Raw genomic sequence first — 24,266 nt, 5'->3', positions numbered from 1 at the left:
GGGCTTAGGTTATGAAAACTTTAATGAATATATTTTACAATGTCAGTCTGAAGAAATCAGGTACTAGCAGCTCACATTTGCATAGCTGTCTCCTGAAAACACTGAGCAGTCTCAACAAATCCCAGAAAAGAAAGTGAAATGCACACTAAAACAATAGCAAGTTTCACATACGTCTGGTAGGAGGACAAAAGGGACAGAAATTGTGCTGTCAGTCTACATGTTTTCTGGTTATCATTTGAAATATTGTGAATAAACTGAATAACGCCATATCACTCACTTCTGTAGCACTAAAAAAAACAATCTCACTTCACCTAGGTACCCACAGAGCATTAAACATTCTGCAAACCTCACGAATCCCCTACGTGGAAGAGTCGAGTCTGTGTCAGAGGCCAAAGAAGGTAAGGCCTGAGCAAGCAAAGCACACAGGTGACCTGCAGCAGATGCGGGAACAAAGCCACACCAAAGCTGCGAGCTTTGCTCCCAGCCGCGGGTGCTCAGGACCAGCTGCCCCCCTGTGCCTCGAGAACAGGAACAAGCGGCAGCCACTTGCGCTCGGACAGGCCAGCCGTGCTCAAGTGGCGGCGTGTTTTTTGCCAGGCTAGAATCGGCATCTGTTCTAGCGTCTCTTCTCAAGCGATACGCACGGATGGCCACTTTCCCTTCTGGGGATTATGGGCTGACAGATACTGGCTGGATGAAGAGTAATAAATCAGCCTTCCCTCCACGAGTTAATACACTGTCTGATAAAGCTGAGGCTTTGTTTGCGCAGGCCACGTAATTTACTGATGGCAGTAGTCGATCCAGTTGTCTTTTATGGATTTGTCCGTTTGTGCCCCAACATGAAAATTTGATTATTTTTCTTTTTTGGTAACATGGGCACTGACCCTTTCTTTTCCTGGGATATTAACAAAACCCAAACCAAACAATACTATTCCCTGAGGTTACTGAAGGGAACTCCCACGTGCTGCACTAAAACCGGCACGAAAAACTAAACACAAATCAATCACTTCTCCCCGCAATGTCGTTTCTTCTCCCACCCACTGTCTCTCACACCTGGCAGTGTGTTAGGACAGCGGGTGCCCGCACACGGACACACTGCTGCGCACACAGAGGCCCACCGCCGAAAGAGGTTTCTAGGTGCTTGTAGTACATCAAATAAAGCAACGGATGTTTAAGATGCACTGAAAACCAGGAACAGCCTTGTTTTCAAAGCTGCTCTGCTTTCAGCTACCAGGAGCTTCTTCCCTTCTTGTAAGCTGCTGATTCCTACCCAAAATCAGCTCATTAACAAAGTCATCAGCGCTGGCAATAGTCTGACTGCAGCCCAGACCTCCATCCCTGCTCTTTTTCTGCTCTCCTACAGCAGAAGCAGCCCAAGGTCCTCAGCCTTAGGACAGCAACGGTCAGCTTTGTGCACATTCCTGAGAAGCCCCAACACAGCTCTGCGAACACCTACAGAAACAACCCCTCAAGTGGAGGCTGTAGAAATAAAAGCAGGGGTGCCTGAGCCTAACAGAAAACTCAGCTGCTGAGTGAATTAACAAGGGATGTGTCCCACATTTCCCTCCCCTTTTATTCTTTGCTTGCTTTCCAAATCCTCTTCACCAGCTATCAGCAGAAAGACCCCTGTCCTCTGGTTGTGGGTTAGAGTTGAGAGGCATGACAGGGACTTCCCTGCTGGAAAAAGAGGGCCCAGGCTCTGCAGCAGCTTCCACACGGAGATGTCTAGTTCAGAGCAGATCATCTGTGGAACTTCTCCCTTCAAGAAGCAATTCTGAATCCAACTTCTACAAGACAGTAATCAAACCAATGACAAACGCTTCGGGGCAGAAATGGGTCTCCAACAATCTTAAAAGAGAAGCCCCAGAACTACATCTCAGAATAAGGCTCTTCTGGCACAAACAACTCTATACCTAGAAAGGACCGAGCAGCCACTGCTGGCAAGTCTTGCAGCCCCGTACATCCGGCCACTCTACGCTTCCATTAAAAGACGCCTAAAAAAGACAAAATGGATTTTGCCATTTTCATTTGTTACCATCTTTAGAAACAAGGACAAAAAAGTCAGCGTCCTTCTGCAGGAGGAGAGGGATGGCAATACAGCTCAGGCACTTGGAGTGCCTTTATTTATTCTTCCCAAATTCTCTTGAAGGACTGTCAAGGGGTTTGCTAGAGGGCTCTCCTAGACTGAAAGCTCTGAGAAGGTCACAGGGACACACTTCCTTTCACAAATTTCCCAGGCTTCAAAGTCACAAAAGAAAACCCAAAACCCCTTTCATACTTTGAAAAAAAAAGTACATGAATACAAATCAGTACTACTCCACGGCAAGGCAGGTTTCCCTTCCACTTGCCTTACAATCTTACAATGTAGATACAATAACAAAAGCATCTTCCTTTTTGGAAACGTTAACCATTTGCAGAATACTTCACTGATCACACAGCAGCAACCGACAGCACTGCCAGCAATGATACAATGGCACTTCTATATGTTTCTTATTGAAAAACATCAAGCAGTCATTTTGCTGAAAAAAAACTTTAAAAAATCATTTTTCCATGCTTGCAAACACTGTTTTGGACACAAATGCCGTTCTCCACCTGAATGGCTAAAATCTGATTCAAGTAGAAAAGCAATTGTGGCATGTCAAGGCAAGTGTCCTTAGAAGTCTGTAACACACAAAGATTGTACAGTCCCTGTATAGCTATTATCACTGGAGACATGTAATGGTTGGGTGATAATGATATGGCAATCTCTCGAAGTACCCCTTTAGTAACGCTATTATGTTTTAACCCATTAAAAAAAAAGCTTTGGAAGGAGCCTTCTGTTACCCAGCAGCCCCAGACCCGCATCAAGAAGTAAACAAATAGAAAGTTACTGATCCACTTCAACCTCGAAGGGAAGTACTCAGTATGTTGTCTCCTCCCAGCAGGTAAGAACAGGAAAAATAACGTCTTTCTAAGCTAGCAAAATAATTTCTACCGTCTTACACCATAATCTTTTTTGGCATTTCTATCCACAACAGCAAGATAAGTCAAGCATCGAGCCCCATCCCCAGGTAAGCAGAAAAATCAGCTGATTTTTGCAGCAGCTACCCCAAAACAAGGGATAAATAAAACCAACGTGACCTTTGCCAGTCACGACTGTTCTTCTTGCCCATCCTGTCTCCTACTTTATATTTGAGCTAGTTTTGGCACAGCAGACTCGGGCAGCGCCTGGGCACGACTAACGCACCCCACGTGCAGAGTCACAGGCTGAGCCTGCGGCACAGCGGCAGGACCCCGACACCCCGACACCCCGGCACCCTGATACCCCAGCCTGCGGGAGGCATTTCTGTCAGTGCAGCAGCAGCAAAAGAAGCCCTCGGAAGAGACGCTCTGCATCAACAGTTGGAAATATAGCCAAGATTAACTGTTGCAGAAGCCTGTGAGGACCGTGCTTTTTTTAGGTGCGCTCGCAAGCAGCTAACGCTCAAGTGAAACGAAGGTCGCAATCCCGTCCTTTAGCTCCGAGATGGTGCTTCTCCCAACCCTCACCCTCCCTGTGCTCAGGGCTCTTTAGCTAGGAGAGGACTCCGAAACTGATTTCAGAGGGTGCTTTTGTACCCTTGCAGGATGGCTCCATCGTGTGACAGAAGAGGAACGCTGCACCCACGTGGGAATGTGCTCAGTAAAACAAAGCCTGCTTTCTCAGCAGGTGGTCCTCAGCCAGTGACTTAATTTATTCTAGCTCAAAAACCCAAAGCAGTTCTTGGACAAAGACCTAGGATTAGCACGTGAAATACAGCCTTCTTTTTAACCCCTTTGTAACGTCTACTCAGAAATGCTGCTTTGTGTTTCAGAACTCTACTGCTTAGCCTGGAGAAGGAGGGCTGTGGGGTAAGTGGCACTTGCACAGCTTAGCTGAAATAACGGTTTAATTGTGGCAGGGTTTCAATTTTTCATTAATTCAAGCACTGTGTCCTTTTTGTAGTAGGAGGTGGTTATTTCCGTCATCCTTGCCCATGTAAGTCAGTTACATTTTCATTTCCAAGCCAAGAAGTTAAAATTGATCAATTTAAAATTTTAAGAGTTAATATTCATGAATAAACTCAATATCAACTCAAGTAGTTTACCTCCTCTAAAGCTACGAGTAAGATGTTATTTACTCTGTGGTCTACATTCAGCAGCTTTTGAGCTACGTGTGGGGCTTGCAACCATATGGCTACATCAGGGGAGCCTTGACACTTACGTGCCAGAGATGCTACCTCACTTCCTTCCTCCCCCGCTTCCAAACCTAGCTGTCCTTTTCTCACTCTCTTCTTTCCAGATCCTCTCCCAACGCTCATAACCTTCCTTCGTTTTACTAGCGTATAAACTAACTTCACCCTGGAGCCCTCCTCCCTTCGGTGCCCATTTGGCTGCACCCAGCTCATACACGTTTCCCTTCTGGGACCTACCAGGCACTTCAGTGTCACACAGCCTGGTCAGGCAGCGGTAACTGCCCTTCCAAACACTGGCCTGTATCAGCTTTTCAGCTGTGAGATAAAAATACAGAAATGGCACACTGTGTACAGGGTCAGCTTGGACAGAGTTAACTTGCTTCATGACAGTGCATACGGTGCTGTGCTTTGCTAGAACAGCGTTGATAACATACTACTGTTGTGGCTACTTCTGAACAGTGCTTGCGTGGTATCATAGCTTCCTCTCCAAGCTTCTTGCTCAAGACATGAGGAGGACCATCTCCAGTCCAAAGGATGAAGTTTAGCCAGCACAGGAGGCTCCACATGGCAAAGACGGAGGAAGCGAGCAGGCACCAGCGTGAGTGGCAGAGGTAGCTGCCCCAGGGCCAGGCACCTGACAACATACCCTAGTCACACCATGGTCCCAGTGGAGATTTGTGATATACCAGTAGTGCCCTGCCAGGGCCCCAGCCAGGGGGGCAGTGCAGGAGGAGCATGAAGGGCTTTATGTCAGACAGCAGCTGCCATGCTCCTGCCCTGCCTGCCCCGAGGTCCAGCTCCACCTGCCTCTGCTCCCCCACAGCCCGGCTCACCTCCCTTGTCTGTGCCATGTGGAGCCTCCTGTCCCAGCCAACCCTCATCCTCTGGACCTTGCTACAAGGCAGACGGACCCAGCAAAAGCGGTAAGCCACATTCCAGTCTTCCTCTGCCCACCCCCCCCTCTACAGATTAAAGCAGATAATCATCTGAGAGCATTGAGTTCTTACTACTGTGTGCACGTGTGAAGATTGTTTTACCACTTATGTAAAAGTTTGGATCCTTGGTCTTTATCATTTTCAAGAAAATAATCTTCTGTAGCTTAGCTAATGAAAGGAAGCTACTTGAAAAAGCTCCTTACAGGCTCAAATGTGATTAATTTACCACAGCTTATTAAATAACCATCCGTGGAGCTGCAGAAAGTCCAGGGCTTGCTCTTAACCTAAAGTGAACGCAAAGCAACAAGGCTCAGCTTAGACCAAAAAAGTCTCACATAGGCCTTGGCACCTAGCATTTGTTGCAAGCTAAAAACGTACACTGAGAGCGACCACAGCTCAGATGACTCAGTGTAATTGCTTAATGACAGTAAATCGACCAGAGCTCTAAGTAGTCAGTCTTTTTGATTATCATGAGATCACAGGATAATTCAATTGGGAAGGAAATTCAATAGGTCAGACCAGATTGCCCAGGGCTGGACTCAAAGAGCAAAACCAATCAAGCAAAGAGATACAAACTTTCAAAGTTTTGACTGTATTTCCACAGTTTTGCACAATAGCCTACCATACAGCTGGGTAACATTCACAAATTTCTTCAGTAATAAAATGTAAAATAACAAGGTACAAAAATAAGCACTTTAACTGCTTTAATTCTGCTTACCATGTAAGCGAGAGCAGGAGTTATAACCCTCACTGGCTTTTACACCAGCCTATTGCTTCTACGGAAAAGCACCATGATGTACTGAAGCCTGAAGCCTTGACATCTGCTGCCAGACTGCAGCGAGCTCGCCGGGGCTCCCAGCGAGTTCACCCGGGCCAGCACAGGTGCAGCAGTTGTGCCATTTATGGCACACAGCAGGACCAGACCTAACAGCACATCCGCCCTGCCCGTTCCCCTTTTTCCCATTATGAAGGCTGGCTGTATTGATATAGACGCAGTCCGTGTTCAGAGGACCCTCTTCAGATTTGATCTTACTAGTCATCCCAAACAGAAACTGACTGTGCAGCACCAGACAGGATTCATTACGCAGTATACTTTTCCTCCCCCAGTTTTTTTGCTTTGTGGTAGTGGTTGTAATCATTATACAGATCCTTAAAGACCTCCCGTACACCTGCTGGTAGCGACGCATTTAAGAACTTGATGTCCCGTTCAATGCAAAGGTCAAGGATGTGATATATCCCTTCTGTGAGATGTTTCTTCACAGCCGGGTGCAAAGTCACCTATGAGAGGAACAAAACTGCATTAAACTCAAAGACAAAAAGGCAAAAAAACACCCTTTCCACAGTCAGTATACATTAATATACATTAATATATGTGTTATCCAGCCCATCAGACCATCTGGAACAGCCCATCAGATAAAATCCAAGATTTTGACTTGGTGCAATATTTTCCTGATTTTTGCAAGTATTTTTTTGCAGAACAAGCATGCCCCTTGCAATAAAACACGGAAGAGTGCTGGCACACACATTGATGTGGAGGCAAAGGCAGTTATCATCTTGGAATTGTAAAAAGACTCCTCAGCAGAAAAACTAATTAAAAAACCCTAAAATACTTGCCCTGGATTACACATTTCAGGAGATTCTGTGTGTCCCATATTAGCTGTATGCTACTAGGTCTCAGTTTCAAATGAGCCCTTCCTTTAGGCTACTCTATCATTTATACTGGGTAGTCAATCAATTCGGGTTAAGTCAATCACTTATACAAATTGTTAGATAAATATCAAGTTGTTCTGAGGACTTCAACGTACTGCATCCGGCTCCGGAGCCCTCAGCACAAGGAGGACATGGACCTGTTGGAGCAGGTCCAGAGGAGGGACACAAAAATGGTCAGAGGGATGGAGCACCTCTGCTGTGAGGCCAGGCTGAGAGACTTGGGGTTGTTCAGCCTGGAGAAGAGAAGGCTGCAAGAAGACCTTATTGCAGCCTTTCAGTACTTAAAGGAGGACTATAAGAAAGATGGGGCCAAGCTTTTCAGTAGGGCCTGTTGCCATAGGACAAGGAAAAATGGTTTTAAACTAGAGGAGGGTAGATTCAGACTAGATCCAAGGAAGAAATTTTTTACAATGAGGGTGGTGAAACACTGTCCCAGGTTGCCCAGAGAGGTGGTCGATGGCCCATCCCTGGGAACACTCAAGGTCAGGCTGGACGGGGCTCTGAGCAACCTGATCTAGTCAAAGATGTCCCTGCTCACTGCAGGGGGGTTGGACTAAACGACCTTTAAAGGTCCCTTCCAACACAAACTATTCTATGGTTCTATGATAAAAGAAGCCTTCAAAAAGCCCAGGAGATGTGCATTGTTTTAAAATCAGGTACCTTGCCCGATGTCATACAGAAAGTTGAAAGAATATAATGAAAGACTCAGGACTCCATGCCCTGCTCCTGCTATTATAACCCCTGCTCAACCCCACAACCAGCAGAACTGCCACTACAACCAGGACATCAGCGCTGCCTCTGGAGTCCTCTGGTGCTCCAGGCTAACTGGAACTTGTCCTGTGCTCACAATCACTTGCTAAATACTTCACTGCCTGAGGCGGTGCTGGCCTCTGGCACAATCACATTATTTTTGCCACAGAACCATGTCTTGTCTTTGCTGAATCCCAAAATTAGCTTTATGCCTCCAGACCTTAGCCTCTGTACTCCAGGCCTAATGAAAATTACATGAAAAGCTGTCATTAAAATTCAGACTTCTTTCTTCCTGAGGCAACTAATAAACTTTCCACTAATGAAGTGCACTCCTAATCATTGTGACAGGCTCCTGCTCTCTTTCTGCCCTAAATGTGAAACAGCTAATGTATTTTATTAGACCTGCTAACAGCACTGGGAAAAACATAGAGCAGGCATTGAGGCCCATAAGCCTTTCTTTGGATCTGTGACCCCTGACGAGTTTGCATGTCCAAAAGCCTGTAATTTTTCCTATGTGAGTTAGTCTATCGGCTGGTTTATAACAGATGTTGTTTCTCCCCACACCATGCTCTAAAGTAACAGAAGAGCTGAGCATCACAACTCCCAGTGAATGTGCTGGGCTGGCCCCTGCCTGCCTAGGGCAGAGAAATGACTGCAGAGAATGATGACAGGGAAACCACAGCTCTTGACAAGATGGACCAGATGTCCCACTTGGGATAAGCAGGTACCTCAGAGCTGCAGTTAATGGAACTGCATCCCTTACATCACAAATTAATCTGGACCCATGTCTTTTTTGGCCCATTCTTGCTTTACAGTGCAGTTTCCTATAAACGCCCTCTAGTAACACTATGGGAAGCAGAACCAAAGATTTAAACAGCTGCCACTACTGGCTGGCAGTTGATTATGCTTGCAAGTGTTTATGGTCTATATAGTTAGCACAACCAATTTGTCAAGCATTACAGAGCTCTTGATGTGTGAAGAGGTATTTCACTATTGCTGAATTAAGCAACAGCTCATAGACAACAAGGGAAAAGCACTGTCAACAGTGTGAGAGAGGCTATAGATGCCACCCGCTCCAGCAAGGAATCTTTCCAGATTAGCACAAAATAACTTGCACAGATATTTTATTTCCTGGTATAAAGAGGAAGCACTGAGGGAACTGTTACACAACCACTTTAGGAGTAAGTGACTGTTTAGGCCAGTAGCTTTCATCAGTTTTAGTTTGCAGACCTTTAAAAGGGTGCCAGTAAGTGTGCAGGGGCCCACATAAAGACTTAAATCTACCAAGATGTTTTTCTCAGTTACCTTTGGTGGACCCCACCGTCTTCAGATTACAGGCTGAAAACCACTGATCTGGACTCAGAAGAGATGAATGGTAACAGCAGTCTTTCTCTCCCTCCACAGAGCAACATTGTAGGTGCCTCCTTAAGACAGGCATACTGAGGCCTCCCCTTCCTCCAATACCCATCAGTTCTCACCAGTATAACAAGCAAATAAATCATCACCTACTTGTGATCTATCTATTCTGTCAGACAGAAAACACTCCTTTGTCACAGCGTCTGATGGCTCACTACACCGATCCCCCTTTCCACGCCCACAGGTTCCACGCATACATTACTGATGCGTGGCGGTTTCAGCTAACACCCATCACTTTCCATTTTCCAGTGATAAGTATTGCACAAAACTTTCCTAGAAGTCTCATGAGACTTTGTACGCTGCTAACACCGAGTAAGTGTCCTTTTAACTTGGAAAGGTCATTTGACAATTCAAGTCAGGGTTTCTGAGTAAAGGCTCTACATTCAGCGATGAACAGATTTCACAGTTCAGAGACAGTTAAATAGAGCAGAAGTAGTCTTAACAGTAATTTGTCCCTAGCATTTGCTGAACTACTATATTTACTATGTAAACAATAACCAACTTACCAGGAACACTAAATAACGTGGCTAAAAACTGATGTATCCCATTGTTTTGCTCCCAAAGCTTGTAAAAAGCCAGGCAACAGAGAAGGCAGCTGAGTTTAAGCTACATCACAACCTTCATGGCTAGTTACATTGGTTACACCATAATTCTTCACAAACAGCACCATTAGGATATTTTTGTGGTAAGAGAGCCTAAAATCAAAGACTAAAACTCCTTTTTGTATTTCAGCCCATGCCCAGGCCAGAGCCACAAATCCATAAGGCTGAAAGGAACGACAATTGGAACTTAGCTCTGGGTGTGCGAAGCTACTGATCTGCCTCTAGTGTTCCTAATAGCAGAAGTAGTTGTTTTCAGCAAGGATGGGAATGATATCTTTGGTATTGGAAGGAGAACTGCTGAAAAGCTAACAATTCTCTGACTTGGTAACATATTCTCCATTCGCTTAGTCATTTAGACCAGATTAAAAGACATTTTCCAGGAGAATTTTTCTCCATTGCTTTGCCAGATGGAGCCCTAACTGCTATCAACCCTGGACAATGGAGACCAGCTGAGAGAAGAACCTAACTACCACATGAATTAAAACCAACACCCAACATGACAGAAAAGCAAAGCAGTTCTGTAAATAGGCATAGTATTGTTTTGCCTTAAAAAAAAGATACAGCTCACATGTTTAGAAAGTTTTCAGGAGCTGGGTAAGTAAGGTTCTCAGGAACTCTTGCTCAAAATAACAGAAAGTCTGGATCAAACCTGTATCCTCACGAGGCACAGCAGCTTTCAGAACTTCACAGATTTTACAAAACTTAACACAGCTGCCTTTGGAACAGGAACTCCAAAGGCAGCATAATACCATGCCACTTTCAAGATAGTTGAGAACATGTTACCTTCTGCAATTCAGTCACATACTGAGCCACAATGAAAGCAGAAAACACAGTGAAGTCCTCCATTTCTGCAGCAATATAAGTATACATCCGTTCCACCAAGTGTGCACACTTCAGTACGACTTCAAACTCATCTGTATTGCCTAGAACAGAAAGTGAGTTGCAGTCTGGCATTTACGGCTTAAAAACACTAGGAAAAAACCAATCACCCAGTCTTCCATATGATTCTTGAACGACATGAAGCCAATGCCAGTTTGCCCATTTTTTCTTCTTCTTATCAAACCACAGCTGAGACGCCCCCCACACCCCCACAACACACCACATACATCTCCTCTTCCAGGGGTTATTTTGTAAGAGCACACTGATTCCCACTCCACATGCGCTGCAAGGCAAAAAGTATTTGTTATATAGGCTGAAGTGCTAAAAGCAGCAGCTGTGGTCCCTTCCATGATTCAATCCCAACTAGCACTGTGGAGGAGAGAACAAGGAGACTGGAAAATTATACTCTCTACCTACAGAAAATCACAGGACATCTCTTAGAAACAGCAGAGTAAGAAAGCTTTCTGATGAGATTTTCTACATGGAATACAGCAACAGCACTGGAGATATTTAAAGTGAAACTGCAGAGATCACCTGCGAATTTACCCTTTCAGTAGGCAATAAATGAAGACAACTAACACAAACAAGGGAGAAGGGAAATCTAGAAATTACTTTTATGTTATCTGTTATGAAAATAAAACAATCCTGAAAAGATAAACAGCATATTTTTAAACTTTAGGACACCACATACCCGTAAGTTTCCTGTGACCCTTGCATTATGCAAACATATTACAGAGGCTAGCAAATTCTCCAAGTTTAAACCAGTTTAAGATACCTTTTCCTCTATCATTGAGCCTTTGTTAGTATATTCCTCCATGATGCATACATACACTTACATTTGCCTGCATCTGCGGGCAACGTATCAGCTGAGATTAATCTGAACACAGAATAAGCTGTAGGATATCAGTGGAAAGCTGGGATGCAAGCAGCTGCAGGCCGTTAAGTCTCAAAAAGGCACCACTATTAATGACAGGGTATTTGTGTCCTGACCAGCATAAAGCAGACATTAATCACTGTGAACATCTTTGACTTGGCTACTTGGACATTGTAAATTCTTTAAAAACTTTCTGTAACAAGCTTTTTTTTTTCTTTTTCCTTCCTTTTGCAACATTTTACTACACTAATTCCAAATCCTTGACCATACAGATATATCGCCTAATCCCAGCTGATGCTTCAGATATGTGTAATGTTCTGGCTTTATGCTCAGCAGAGAACGGTGACAATTCAGGTGTGCAGTAAACACAGTTCCAGTCTCAAGAAGCTCCATTCAATAGGATCTATTTGGGGCTATAACTCAGGCGTATTAGCATGTATCACCAGAGCTCACAGCCACCGTGTTTTCAGGCACAGAGGCTGATAGGAAGAGCAGAAATTGGGCACAGCAAGCCTTACCAGTTCCTGCCTACTTGCCAGCCAGTCAGTGAAGGATACCTTATTCACCTAAAGCAGTGTTGTCTGGATGCAGCTCCACGGGAGCCCCAGTTAACTTCACACGCCCACAATACTACAAAGCTCATCCTCAATTTTACATAAAGGACAGATAGGGCTAATGGTTTCAATGCCGCAGCTAGGTTTTGAGGACTTTGCTTCTGGTGTCAGACTGCCCTGTTCTGTACCTCCTCTTCTAGAATATACCAAATTACAGTGTGTATATGTAGCACAAAAGTGGAAAAGATATGGTACCTCTGTCTCCTTTCTGACGTCCTTCATGCATGACAGAAACAACCAGACGATGGAAGCTGTTCAGAAAAGATGGTGCTGCTTTCAACAGCACCTGCAAAGACATTAAATAAAAACATCTAAGATTACGTAGTAAAACAAGCGGAGAGAGTAGAGGTACACATTCCCATGGTCTGAGGGAAATAAATTCCTGTAAAAAAACTATATAGCTTATACAGCTGTCAGGAGCACAGACTATCTTTTCATTCTGTATCCATACAGTATCTAGCACATGAGAATCCTGGAGCAGGACTGCAGTCCTGGCCATATGCAGATAGCCATCATATTAGAGTTTCTCCATCTATCCGAAGCAGCATTTGATTTAGTACCCTAACGTCCAGGGAATTTGTTCTTGCTGGCAGAGAACCTGTGTAGCCAGATTCACAGAACGCAGGGTCCAGTAACACTACAGATCACTGTATGAGAACCGCCTGGATAGGCAGCTTTCTATCACGGGGTTTTGGTAAGGGCATTTTAGCAATGCTTACTGCCTTGCTTTTAGAATTTGCCATTTCCCCGCCTTTAGCTTTCTTCGCTCTCAGTCCTAACACAAATGCATGAGGCCCCTTTCCTGTTTTCTTCCACTTCCTGCCTACATATTCCAAAAAGGAGCAGCTCCAACCCTGTGCAAGTCCTGACGTGGCTTCACCTTCCCATGCCAGAAGGCTGACAAGAGCACCAGGATGGTGCAATGTTTGAAGGTCACCAACTTCTAATGTGTCTAAGCCCTGTTTTCAAAGGACTGCAGAATCTTGATCACCAGTGAGAATGAGGTCCTAGAGCCTGAGCCGGTTGTGCTTCTAGAAATCAAGCATTAAAAAAAGGGGAAGTTTTTTTCTAATCTAGCATCAGATGTTGATAAGCAATCTGCTGCCTAAGACCAACAACACAGGCATAAAACAAAGCAGGAGAGCAACTGAAATCATGTGATTTTGAGATTCCCAGCCTTTTAAACGGCAAGCAGTACAAAACACTTTCATACTATCAGGACAAATTATTTCAAAACGCCTATTAAAAAAAAAATCCTCATCACTGCATCACTGGCCTCTGCGTTGGTTCTTTCTACCTTCCCCCCACAACCCCCAAATATACCTTCGGATGACACTGCACAATGGAGAAGAGCACTTCATGGATTCCCAGGAAGACACTGCGATAGTCTTCTGTCTTCAGATGATCCAAAGGCACTGTTAGGAGAATGCTGAATGCCAATGCCACATGGTGTGGATTCAACAGAATCCCTTCTCCTTGCCTTAGCAGAGCTGCTACAGTCTCTAGAATAGGTACAACTATGGTGGAAATCAGTGACTGGTCCTGACAGGCCTCTTTGGTTTGCATCTACAAGAAGACAGGAAACAGATAAGGAATGCATTAGCCACTTATCATGAGCATTGGCACAGCAGAGAACCATAATGGTCTGACTTGAGTCAATGGAACTAGACTGGTGCAAGCTGGACTGGCAGGGAGACGCCTGCACTTTAGCCATATTCGTGCAACTGCACCCTGGGCAAGGATACGTATGACGCATTTCAAGCAAACACTGCTGTGAGTGTGGAACTGTAACTGCTTCCCAGTCCCCTGACAACCAGCACCTCTTTGCACCTCCTCACGTGAATGCACTGATGCAGTTCTCTCCTTTACAAGCATGCAGACCTACCAAAAAAGGGCAGAAATCTCATGTTCACAATTCCTAGGCATTGCAGAGCCAACCTCTGACAAATTCTGGCCTAGAGACACCATCACAGTGAGAGAATTAAAATCTACATCACTAGGTTTGTATGCTGTACAAATGAAGGACAGGAAACCTGGGTTTGGTTACTTTCAGTTAAGTTTCTCGTTCATAATTCAATGAATATTTTTTTTTTTTAATATGAGCACTTTTTTCTTGTTTTGCTGTTGTTGGCTTCTGCTGCAACATAGGGCTGACAGTTACCTTCTCTTTTGAACAGGAGGAAGGAGAGGAGACGCAGGCTCTCTTCTCTGCAGCCTAACAAGTTTCTCCCAAGCTCCAGATTACATGGGGCAGTCCCAGAAAATTACTGATAATGAGAAATGGATGATCTGCACACTGCAGTCACAGGAGGAGATTTACTTGGGAAAGGAGGAGAGAACGGGTCTATACAAAAAAGTGCAGGTGAATCTGGTAGGGATTTGTCCAGTATTCACAACTGTTTTGTTCCTGTATGCCTCTATGCATGGTACATGTAACCACTACAGGCTCCAACAAAGAAAAGGGAGAGGTAATGAAGTTACAATAAAGAGATACTTACAGCTAAAGCTGTGATTATCTGTGGGCTGGCAAACCAGAAGGCTTTCTCTTTGTCTCCCCTTAATGGGCAGCTGAGCAACAATTTGGTTAGCGTAACAGCCGACAATACTTCCTGCAGAAAGCAGATTGATGGTCAGTCACGGGTACAAGACGCACTGGCCCCTTTCAAGCACAGAAGAGCTCTTTCAAGGGCAGTGGCAGTTCTGAGCATTACCAGAGCCCTGACACATAAAAGTCCTCCCACCAATAGATCTCTTTGGAAACTGTGAAGTAAGCAGCTGCTCAACAAAGTTCAATATGCTGAGCAGCACTGGCCCAAATGTACTGCATGCTATGTTTGTTTTAGAATCAACTTACTGTACAAAAAGGCTTATATGATTTTTAAGAAAGGAAAGCTTTCTCCTTCAGTGCCACTAGATGAAAGAGGGAATACAGGGACGCCAGTACACTATACGCTAACAATGCTACATTTGGCAGCAGGGCTTTTTTTACTTGCTGGCTGTTATGACAGACAGATAAAAGAAACATATTACAAGGTATAGTCAGGTGGCAGGAATTATATGCATAGTGCAGGAATTTCAGATACACTTTCAAAAAGGCATATCAAGCATGGATGCAGCACATCCGTGACTATTTCTGACAGAGCCAGATAAACCCCCAATTTTAATCCAAGTTTCATTCTCAAGTCACTGAACTTTCTGTGGAGGGTGCAGCTGGCTTTTTTTGCCAAAAGTGTTCCACATGCCACCACTGCTGCTTAAGCTGCTCTGGAAAAAGGCATAGTATTAAAAAAAGCTACTGAGTGTAACTTAGTAGGTATCTGGTTATTACAGAGTAAAAGTCTTTATAGAAACAAATACCAAAAGCACAGGTGCAGTTTTGGTTTTACTTAAAAACGCCAGCATTTCTAAAAGTGCCTTTAACCCTTTAACAAGAGCCACAGACAAACAGCGGTTAAACTCACCGACTGTTGGTGTCTGTTGTGCAAGAGCTCTGATGGGCAAGTGGAAAAAAAATCTCAGCACGGCCTGTAACATCACAGCTGTGTGATTTCTGTTGTCAATACATGGAATTAAGACTGTTGAGTCCTTAAACCGAAAGAAAGTTTTTCCCAGTAGGTTTCCAGGATCTTTCCACACCTCTCAATTTATATCCAGAACACATCTCAGCACAGTTGCCAAGCCCTTAACCGCATAAATTAATTTGACCTGACCACTGATCATAAAGCAGGAAGAAGAAAAAAATATTTATCAGATGTCATTCAGCCAACAAAATTTTTTCACGATACAGAAAACCAAAGAAAGAGGTTAACCATAAACTAAGCTCATGCCTTACTTTAGCCTTCTGTTGCCAAACATTCCTCACTTCAAGTCCCTGCAGCACCAGCCTCATTATGGTATAGAACTCCTCAGCAGGGCAGTTTCCCAGCAGCTGGACCAGCACCTCCGCCAGCTCCATCTCCATACTTTGGATCACCTCGGTTGTGACTGCAGGACCTGCATATTCAAGAGACACGAGCACATCTTAATCAGTTCCCAAGACAGGGACTTCCACAGGTAAGAACAGCGTGAATTGAACCTTAAAGCAACTCTGTGGGTACCTTTTTAACACTCAGATGCACAGTGGGCCCCATGCTTTCCCTTTACCTCCCTCCCCGCTCCTGCAATGAATTGCTGTTTTCAAGTATTTCCCACCCTAGGGTTCACAGAGCAGTCACCATACCAATAAAACACCCTCAGTAGTATGGAAATATGACAACAAAGTGCATGCACAAGCCAAGGGAGTAGGCTAAACAAGCCACAGGACTTTACTACAAATGCTGGCCAGGGAGCCATCACAAGCTGCAAAAGCATTAAGCTGACAAAGTTTGGTCTCTGCTGATCATAAGTCACACTCCCCGCTTACTCAATTATTACTACGTAGACAGTCCTGGACTAGCTTATATCTTAATTGATTCTGAAGCCTTGGTTTTTAGTTCCACAAGTATCCACAGGATCTGCGGCAATGCCGAAGATCATCTTCAACAGGAATCCATATTTCATCTTACTGAATACTTAGTCATCAGAAATTCTTACAGCTTATTATGGTGATTATGTCTCCAGGCTAAAGCACTTTACCAATCTTAGACTAGTAAAGTGAGGCACAGGATGAGAGAGAGAAAAGTCAGTGAAAAACTACAGCGGCTGACACATCCTCGTGGTCCCTAGCTGTAGTGTGAAATCCCTGCTCTCAGTGGCCTTACTGAGCCCCACAACGCTGAAGGATTGAAACGCAGGCCAGGGAAGGGACAGAGTAAGCCTATATCTATGTGTAAGTTCTAGCTCAAACTGAACTGCACAAATTCAAGATCAGATTTTCTATGGAGAGCTGTGCCCTGTTCTCAACTACCTAATGCCAATATAAACATTGAGATCATGACTGTAGCACACTTGAGCAGTGGCCTCCAAAGTGGGGTCTGCACCACGTCCCAGTTACTGTCAAAATGCTCTACAGGGATGAGTAACTGAGGACCCCAACTCTGTTAGGATGTTTGCATCTTCCAGGAGAAGATAATTACCAAATTAGACTGTGGCTGTGGTCCAGGTACCACAACATTACCTCCTTGAAAGTCTTCCTGTTATGCATTTATAAAAGGATAGCCTACTGCTGTAACACAGATAGAGAGACACAGACTTTTCAAAAACCTGTGTGTTTTGCTAAATGGCTTTTAACTCGCCTCTGCGCTGCAATATTAGCAAAGGAATTGGAGAAAGGGAGTTTTCATACCAGTGAGAAGCTTTTTCAGAGCAAAAACAACCGTCACTGCAGTTTCTTTTCCAGGATACAGTTCTGGCACCGAGCAGAAGACTGTTAGGAACTGCAACGCAGACTGAAGGAACTGCAGATTACCTCCTGCGCAGGGCAGCTCTCTCAGTATCTGAGAGTAAAACTTTTGGTACAGTTCAATCCGGGGCTGCTCCAAAAACCCACTGGGCTCCTTCTGCCAGCCCTTCTTGACAGCATGGCTCAGATCTGCTTTGAGAAGAGTAGTGACAGATGGTATGAATGCTACAGGCAAAGGCTGGGTTTGGGTGTTACTCTGAAGACCGTGCTCAACAGTTCGGACCATCTGCAGAACTACTGGCTCCAACAGAGCAGACAGTACATCCACAGTCTGCAGCTTCTTTTCTGGCAGCTGCTGAAGGTAGAGCGTGACGACATGGCACAGCGTGGTGAATGCCATGAGCAGTAACTGCCCAGCTGCAGGATTCCAGTTTTTCCAGCCTTTGCTTTTGGCGGCACCAACGTCTGGCTTGCAGCTTGCCAGGAAAGACGTGAACTTTTCCAAGTTGAGCCTCACACTTTGCTTTCTTTCAATAATCATCTGAAGAAAGTTTTCCAAAACGGCTTGGACATCCTGGAGATACTGTGCCCAAACAGGAATGGTCAAAAAATCAGTGAAGAATTTGCTAGCTGTGAGCTGGGAGGTCATGACAGCCTCAAGAACATCGCTGGCATGAAACACCTTAAAAACAGAGTTGGCATTCCTGCCAGCTTGCAGGCATCTCAGGAGGTGCAAGCAGGTACTTAAAAACTTCAGCAATAACAGCTTGCTGCAAGAGACACTAGCCTTGGTATTGGCTAGCAGGGACAGCAGCACCAGAAAGCACCGGGTACAGTCAGAGGGAAGAAGACTATCTAGTTGCAGAAGAGAAGCAATTTCTAGCAAACCCAAGCAGCTTTCCAGCTGACTTTCTTTCAGGATGACAGGGCAGCCGTTTTTTGCTAACAATACTACACGTTGGGCAACTTCCTCCAGTGTTTTCCAAGACAAGCTGGGCTCATCCTTCAGCAGTTTGTTTTCTGACTGTGCTTCCAATGGGTCAACAGGTCTGCAAAGAGCCAGGATTTCTTCATGCCAAGGGATATTACCTGCAGAGAGCTGTTGAAGTGGCAGATCTACTGAACCCCTGGCAGCAGAGGGCAGCACCCTAGCAAACTGATGAATAAGACTGGTCAGAAAAGCACAATGCAGGACCTTCATTTCCGGTAGAAAGGAGCTATGTATCAACCCAAAAGATATCTTTCCAATGCTGATGGAAGGCTCCGGGTCTGCATCAGCTTCCTGAGCTTTGGACAATACTAATGTCTCTAGAAGCACATTTGCAATGTACTCTACATCTTTAAGGGAAATGTAAGGCAACAAGATAGTCAGGTTGGAGATGATGAGGTGCCAGTGGGCCGTGGGGTAGGTGAGATCACTTATTGCACTGATATCTCCACCCCATGGTTCAGATTCTCCCCTGCTTATGCTGTATCTCCCAGACTCCAGGATGAAAGCGGCAGCATCCTGCAAGGCCTGTGGGTCAGCTTCGGTCTGCATTAAGATCATCTTCATTTTCTGAAGTGTGAGCAGTTCTAAACAATATTTACTAGTGGAGGCAAAACTATTTGCAAGTTCCATGACTCTCTCCCAGCTCTGCTCCTCCACACCAGGGAAGAAAGCTGAAATGCCCCTGTGCCTTGCAGCAGATGCAGTAACAGCACCAGCAATTTCAGCTGCTGGAGACACATATTTACTGCAGCTAATGCGAAACAAAGCGTCTACCTCAACCCAAGTGTAAATAAGGAGGAGAGCAGAGTCACTGGCCTTCCTTAGCCAAAGGTCTGACTTCTCTTCCTCTCTTCTAGGAGCCTGCAGCAGCTCCAACAGCGGCTGAATTATTCCCTTCTGCATCTTTGCCAGCAGACTCTGAGTGCGAAGGACCACAGGGGAAGGAGTGACATCATCTAGGCTCCTCATGTTGAACAGAAAAGCATGCAGCACCGAGCTCACGGACAGCAGCTTCAAGGCCACGTCAGCTGACCCTTCAACATCAGGAATGATAAGGGTCTGGCATTTCTCCACACAGAGACACAAAATGTCCAGAATCTGGTTGGGCGGCAGTTCAAGGAGGCACTCACGAAGCTTTACCATCAGGCCAGCAGAGAAGACAGGCAGCCTCAGTTCATCAGCAGCTGGCTGGCAAATGACTGTCAGCACCTCCTCAAAGAGCCGTGGGAACTGTCGCAGCTTCGAGTAAGTCTGAAACAGGGTGTTGATGAGAGCCTCCTGGGGCTTCTTCATACGTGGCTCAGAGACCTTCACATCAATCCATGCAGAGGCCACTAAGTCATCCAAGTCTGGCTCTATTATAAGGTGGTTTAACGACATCAAGAGTTTGAGACACCTGAACCAAGCAGGGATGGAAGCTTGGGAGTGGCTCATCAACATCTGTGCTAGCTTGCGGTAAAACCCAAACTGTACCTCCTTGTGCCGGATACGGTCACTGGCAACATTATAGATATCACTGCTAAGCACCAAGCTCAGAAGCTGTTCCAAAGCAAGCAGCTCTGTGCTCCAGTCCGTAGGAGAGAGCATATCCTCCCATACGCCCTCCTGTAGGCCAGAGAGCCTGAGACAGCCAAAAAGCCTGCTGAGCATGTGGAAACACACAAGGTGGTTTTCTGCCTTACAGTATGAGTCCAGAAAGAGCTTATACAGCAGTGACACTGAACCACCCACAACAGCTCCATGGAGGGCAGGTTTACAAAAGCTGTCGCCCAGCTTGGTCTGCACAGTGTTGACTGGTAGCAAAAGACTTTTCAAAGCTCCTTTCTTCTTCTCCTGGGGTTCCTGCTCTGGCAGAAGCTCCTCTTTGTAGGATGAGAAAAGCTCAGGCTGGAATAACCCAGCCTGCAGCAAAGTTTCTACTTGGTTTCGGATTTCCCTGCTCAGGTGCTGACGCACATGGTTGTCATCTGCTTGTGTCCAGCTCCTCGCAGTCAGCAAGTGCCTCAGGAGAAGACATGGCTGGAGCAAGTGACTTGTCACTTGCCCAAACACACGATTTGGGTTGGTTTGCTGCCTCTGGATCAGGAGGTACTGAGCAAAGGTAAGTTGGAGGACGCTGAACACCTGGGAACCCACAGTGTCGTCAGAAGCCAGCTGCTGACATGCCAGCTTGGACAGCTTGCTGAGGAGATCAACCAAGAGCTCACACTTTGCTGTGTAAATGATGGAGAGTGAAGGAGTAGAAAGAATGCCACTGGAGCAACTCAGCACTGTGCCAATGTTTTGCTGTGTTTTTTGAGAACAGGCCTCTGATAATCTTTCATTTATGACCTGAAGATTGAAAAAAGAAAAAAAAACAAAACAACAACAACAGTCAATATTGCACACAAAGATAAAGCTCATCATAATGAACCAACACTACCCTCTGTGACCTCTCGCTGCAAGAAGTAAGCAACAGGGACCTGCTGACAGCTGCTGCTGGGCCTCTTGTATTGTGGGTCTCAAACCAGAAGCTCCTCTGGCCAGAACACTGTCCCTGCATTTGTTTGCACCACACAGTGAGCGAGGAAGCCCTCCGTCAGTATGTGTGCTATGGCACCCATACTAGATCCCAACAGCTGCTCCTGCAGAAAGGGCGTAGGGGTAAACTCCCTCCCTTCTTGCAAGGTCCCCAAAATTATGTTCCAAACAAACAACAAAAAACCCACACACAACACACTTCCTACCTTGGATCCAGGAAGCTTATTCAGTAAGAATGTCCACGACTAAATACCATCTTCATATTTCAAAAAGAAGTAGTTTCCTGTGCTGATGTCTAATGTGAGGGACTGTTCTCTCTCCTCTTTGAGGGATACACAGTTCTAAAGAATTCACTTGCATTTTTCTGCCATTTCTCAAGCTTTGTGTTGATTTCCCTATGGTTTTCTCCTTTGATCCCCTTATTTGCTCCCTTTTCTCACCTCCAGGTAACCTTGTCAGCAAACAAATTCAGTAACAATTTACAAATTTGCCTCTATTCCAGAGTTAAAAATCTCATCTGTCTCCTTACACCTTGTAGTGGACAGTTCATCTCCTCAGCTCAAGCCCCACTGGACTAAAACAGATCTTAGATTCTTTCCACTGGGCCCTCTACCACCTCTGCCCTTGGTCTTTAGGGTACTCCGGCCTGTACCTCTCACCTCATCCTCAGCCAGACGGGTTATCCCACTCAGACCATGTTTAAATTTGGCACGCTTTCCGCGTACCATCTCTGAAGCACAGATTTCATCCAACCAATTCTCTGTACTTCACAAACCAACTTCTGCAAGAAAAAGACATTTTTGTCCTGCTTCCTTCCAGCCAGATCACAACTAAAAGTGCCATTCTTTCCAGCCATTTGGACTGCCTTTGCAGCCAACCACTAATTCTGCTATTCTGTAACCAGGAAGCTGAATAAGAAGATACACTTTCTGGTTACAGTTTAGAACCGTAACTGAAGTCTCCCCCATTCACTTTCAGCTGAGGCTAAAATAATGATACGATTAAGATCAGCAATGATTCGATGCCACCACCATTCAGAGTCATCATAAGAAGCTGCAGGGCCTGCTGAACAGCACGTCACGCTGCACAAGTACTCAAGCCAAACACACTGATGAGCCCCACGGTGAGGGAAAAAAAAATCTCTCTCCCTAAGACTCCTAGGCAAAATGGCAAGCAGTAAGTAATATAGAATAGCAACGTATGGAACTGAGCCTTTACTTACCTATTGAAATACTTAAACCAGTTCACTCTCTGAGAGTTTGAAAAGGTTACAGACAGAGAGGAAGACTAACTTTGAGGTTATTATTAGAATACTCTGTCATTTTCAGCCTTAGCGTTGCAGAAATACAAACTGTATCACAGAACAGAAAATAGAGAAATTTTTATTAGGGGTCCTAAAAGCCATCAGATTAATTATTATATATTTCACGTTACACCCTACACTGTGAGGAATAGTCACGTACCTTAGAAGATATGCACTGCTATCCAGCATGTTACAAAATATCCACAGTTTTAGTTACCTGTGCAATTGAAAAACTGAGACCGATCGTCTTCCCACTTTTTAAGAGGTTCTGTAGTCTTCTACTATGGATAATGTTGTCTAGATATGCCCAGAGTTTCTCAACAACTTCATCCTCCAGTTCAGGTTTCTTATTGTAGTATGAAACCAAGGCATGGCTTACCCAATCGAGTAACACCTGTTAATGAAAGGGAGAAAAAGTGATCTTTAATAACCCCCACGTGAGAACAAGACAAAAGTAGTACCTCTCTTCACAATTACAGCACTCATGCCTCGAGAACTGCTCTACATCCGAGCAGAACAGGCTCTGAATGAGCAGAGAAGTCCACCCTTGTAGGCTTTAAGTGAGATCTAAATTCCTAAGAGATTTCATTCTAAATCCAGTGTTGGCCCTGTGCTCCCCTGTACCCTCCCAAGGCAGCTTTCAGGAGTCACCATCCTAAGGCTCCTTCATCAGGGTATAATTCTGACAAGTCATTACTGATTAGCAAACATAGTTTTTTAATTAAAAAGTTAAAGAATCGGATGGTTTTCATTTTCTGACAGCTGGTATTCCCTTTACATCTTCCTCTTGGTATGTTTAAATCTACTGCCTAGAAATCCAGGCCTAGGAATTTAGATGTGTGCAAACTGGAAAAGGTTGAAACTTACTAATTTAAATTACTGATTTCAAAATAAAATGATGGTGTATGGCTAGGTTTAATATTCTAAGTAGCTGAAATAACAGGAACTCAAAACACTGGTGTCAGACGGTGCGAACACTACACTCCAAAAGACCACGAGGCTGGAGGAGCGGCACAAGACACCTCTCACTAGGGGAAACAGTGAGCAGACCTTCAGGAAACAGGGTCAAAACTTGAGGGGAGAGGATGGGTTCCAAGCCTCTTCCAAGGAGATGCCCATGCATCCAGAGTGCACTGTTTCCACGTGCACAAATTCAGAGCACAGCGGCACATGTGTAGCTACAGGCACTTCTCCCACCCTGAAGTTCTTGTTCTTAATTATGACCAGAAGCATCAGACTTTAAAGCATCCTGTATAAGATATCATAACAATACCAGTGACAGCTCAGAAGACAAAGGCTTCTCATCTGTCTGGAAAACACCACACAGACGCTACCCTCTCTGCAAGAACGACTCTTTCCTCCTGCCCCACTGCGGATCTTTCTGCTGAAGCTACTCGAAAGATGATGTTAAGAAAACATTTCATACAACCACAGAGAAGTCGGGGGCCGCCCGCAATTCACCGTCAGAGCTTTATTTGCGTTAGCACCTAGGGTCAAAAGCTTGAACAGCTAGATCTGGATCCTCAGCAGCAACTGATTATCGGGAATTTTTTTTTCTTCTTTCGGCGTTTACCATTAAAAAGTACTTACTTGCTCTTTATTAGGAAGAACGCACTGGTGAGAAATCCAGGCAAAACGGGCTAGTTTGAGTTTGTCTTCCCAAGAGGTCTTGGAGCTTTTCAGCTTCAGGTAAATCCCAGAGTAGATGGCCGCCATGGGGACCGCACCTGGGCCGAAGGCGAGGAGGAGACGCGGTTGGAAGGGCGGCCGAGGAGACGGCGGTGGGGCGGGAAGGCGGCCGCGCACCCACCGCTCGTGGCCTGACACCCCCCGGCCCCGCCGGGCCGCCGCCTCCTCCGCGGGGCGCACCAGCCCCCCCTCCCCCGCCTCGCAGGGACCTCGTCCCCCCTCCCGCCCCGCAGCCGGTACCGCCCGGCCCTCACCGGCCCTCACCGGCGCGCCGGGCCCCGCCGCACGCCGCACGCTCGACCCGCCCGCTTCCCTCCCTCCCCGCCAGGCAGCGCCAGCCGATCGCCGATCGCGGGAGGCGGTATGGGGGGGAGCCGGCGCCCATTGGCGGCGGGAGGGCGCCTGCGCGCGCGGCGGCCCCGCCCCGTTCCCCCCACCCCCCACCCCCCACCCCACCACCGCCCCCCTCC

The 24,266-nt window shown here is 45.6% G+C and overlaps 1 protein-coding gene across 3 annotated transcripts; it reads right to left on the bottom strand.

The window, feature by feature from the left end:
• Positions 1 to 5,701: 5,701 nt before the first annotated feature.
• Positions 5,702 to 24,213, bottom strand: URB2 (URB2 ribosome biogenesis homolog). Of its 3 annotated transcripts, none has more exons than XM_075089516.1 (10): positions 24,051 to 24,213; positions 23,698 to 23,834; positions 22,325 to 22,501; positions 17,237 to 20,615; positions 15,806 to 15,966; positions 14,472 to 14,582; positions 13,297 to 13,539; positions 12,169 to 12,259; positions 10,390 to 10,529; positions 5,702 to 6,406 (listed from the first exon to the last, which is right to left on the bottom strand). In XM_075089516.1, the coding sequence occupies exons 2-10, from the start codon at positions 23,821 to 23,823 to the stop codon at positions 6,209 to 6,211; spliced, it is 4,626 nt and encodes a 1,541-aa protein (XP_074945617.1). In that variant the 5' UTR covers positions 23,824 to 23,834; positions 24,051 to 24,213; the 3' UTR covers positions 5,702 to 6,208. The 3 variants fall into 3 exon arrangements, with proteins under 3 accessions (XP_074945617.1, XP_074945616.1, XP_074945618.1); XM_075089515.1 differs by having other exon boundaries at positions 24,061 to 24,212; XM_075089517.1 differs by lacking the exon at positions 24,051 to 24,213 and having other exon boundaries at positions 23,698 to 23,931.
• Between the last annotated feature and the right edge of the window lie 53 nt (positions 24,214 to 24,266).

The sequence above is a fragment of the Phalacrocorax aristotelis genome, chromosome 3 (assembly GCF_949628215.1).
Source record: "Phalacrocorax aristotelis chromosome 3, bGulAri2.1, whole genome shotgun sequence".
Taxonomy (NCBI): domain Eukaryota; kingdom Metazoa; phylum Chordata; class Aves; order Suliformes; family Phalacrocoracidae; genus Phalacrocorax; species Phalacrocorax aristotelis.
Note: the sequence above shows the minus strand (reverse complement) of the source record. Positions and strands in the feature narration are given on the sequence as shown.

What these genes read in the sequence shown, in the direction of transcription:
- URB2 (XM_075089515.1), bottom strand. Translation starts at nt 24,181, where the DNA reads ATGGGCGCCGGCTCCCCCCCATACCGCCTCCCGCGATCGGCGATCGGC. An exon ending in TTCTTCCTAATAAAGAGCAA is followed by an intron (nt 22,502 to 23,697) that starts GTAAGTACTTTT and finishes TTTCATTAACAG; the next exon opens with GTGTTACTCGATTGGGTAAG. An exon ending in TCAGTTTTTCAATTGCACAG is followed by an intron (nt 20,616 to 22,324) that starts GTAACTAAAACT and finishes TTCAATCTTCAG; the next exon opens with GTCATAAATGAAAGATTATC.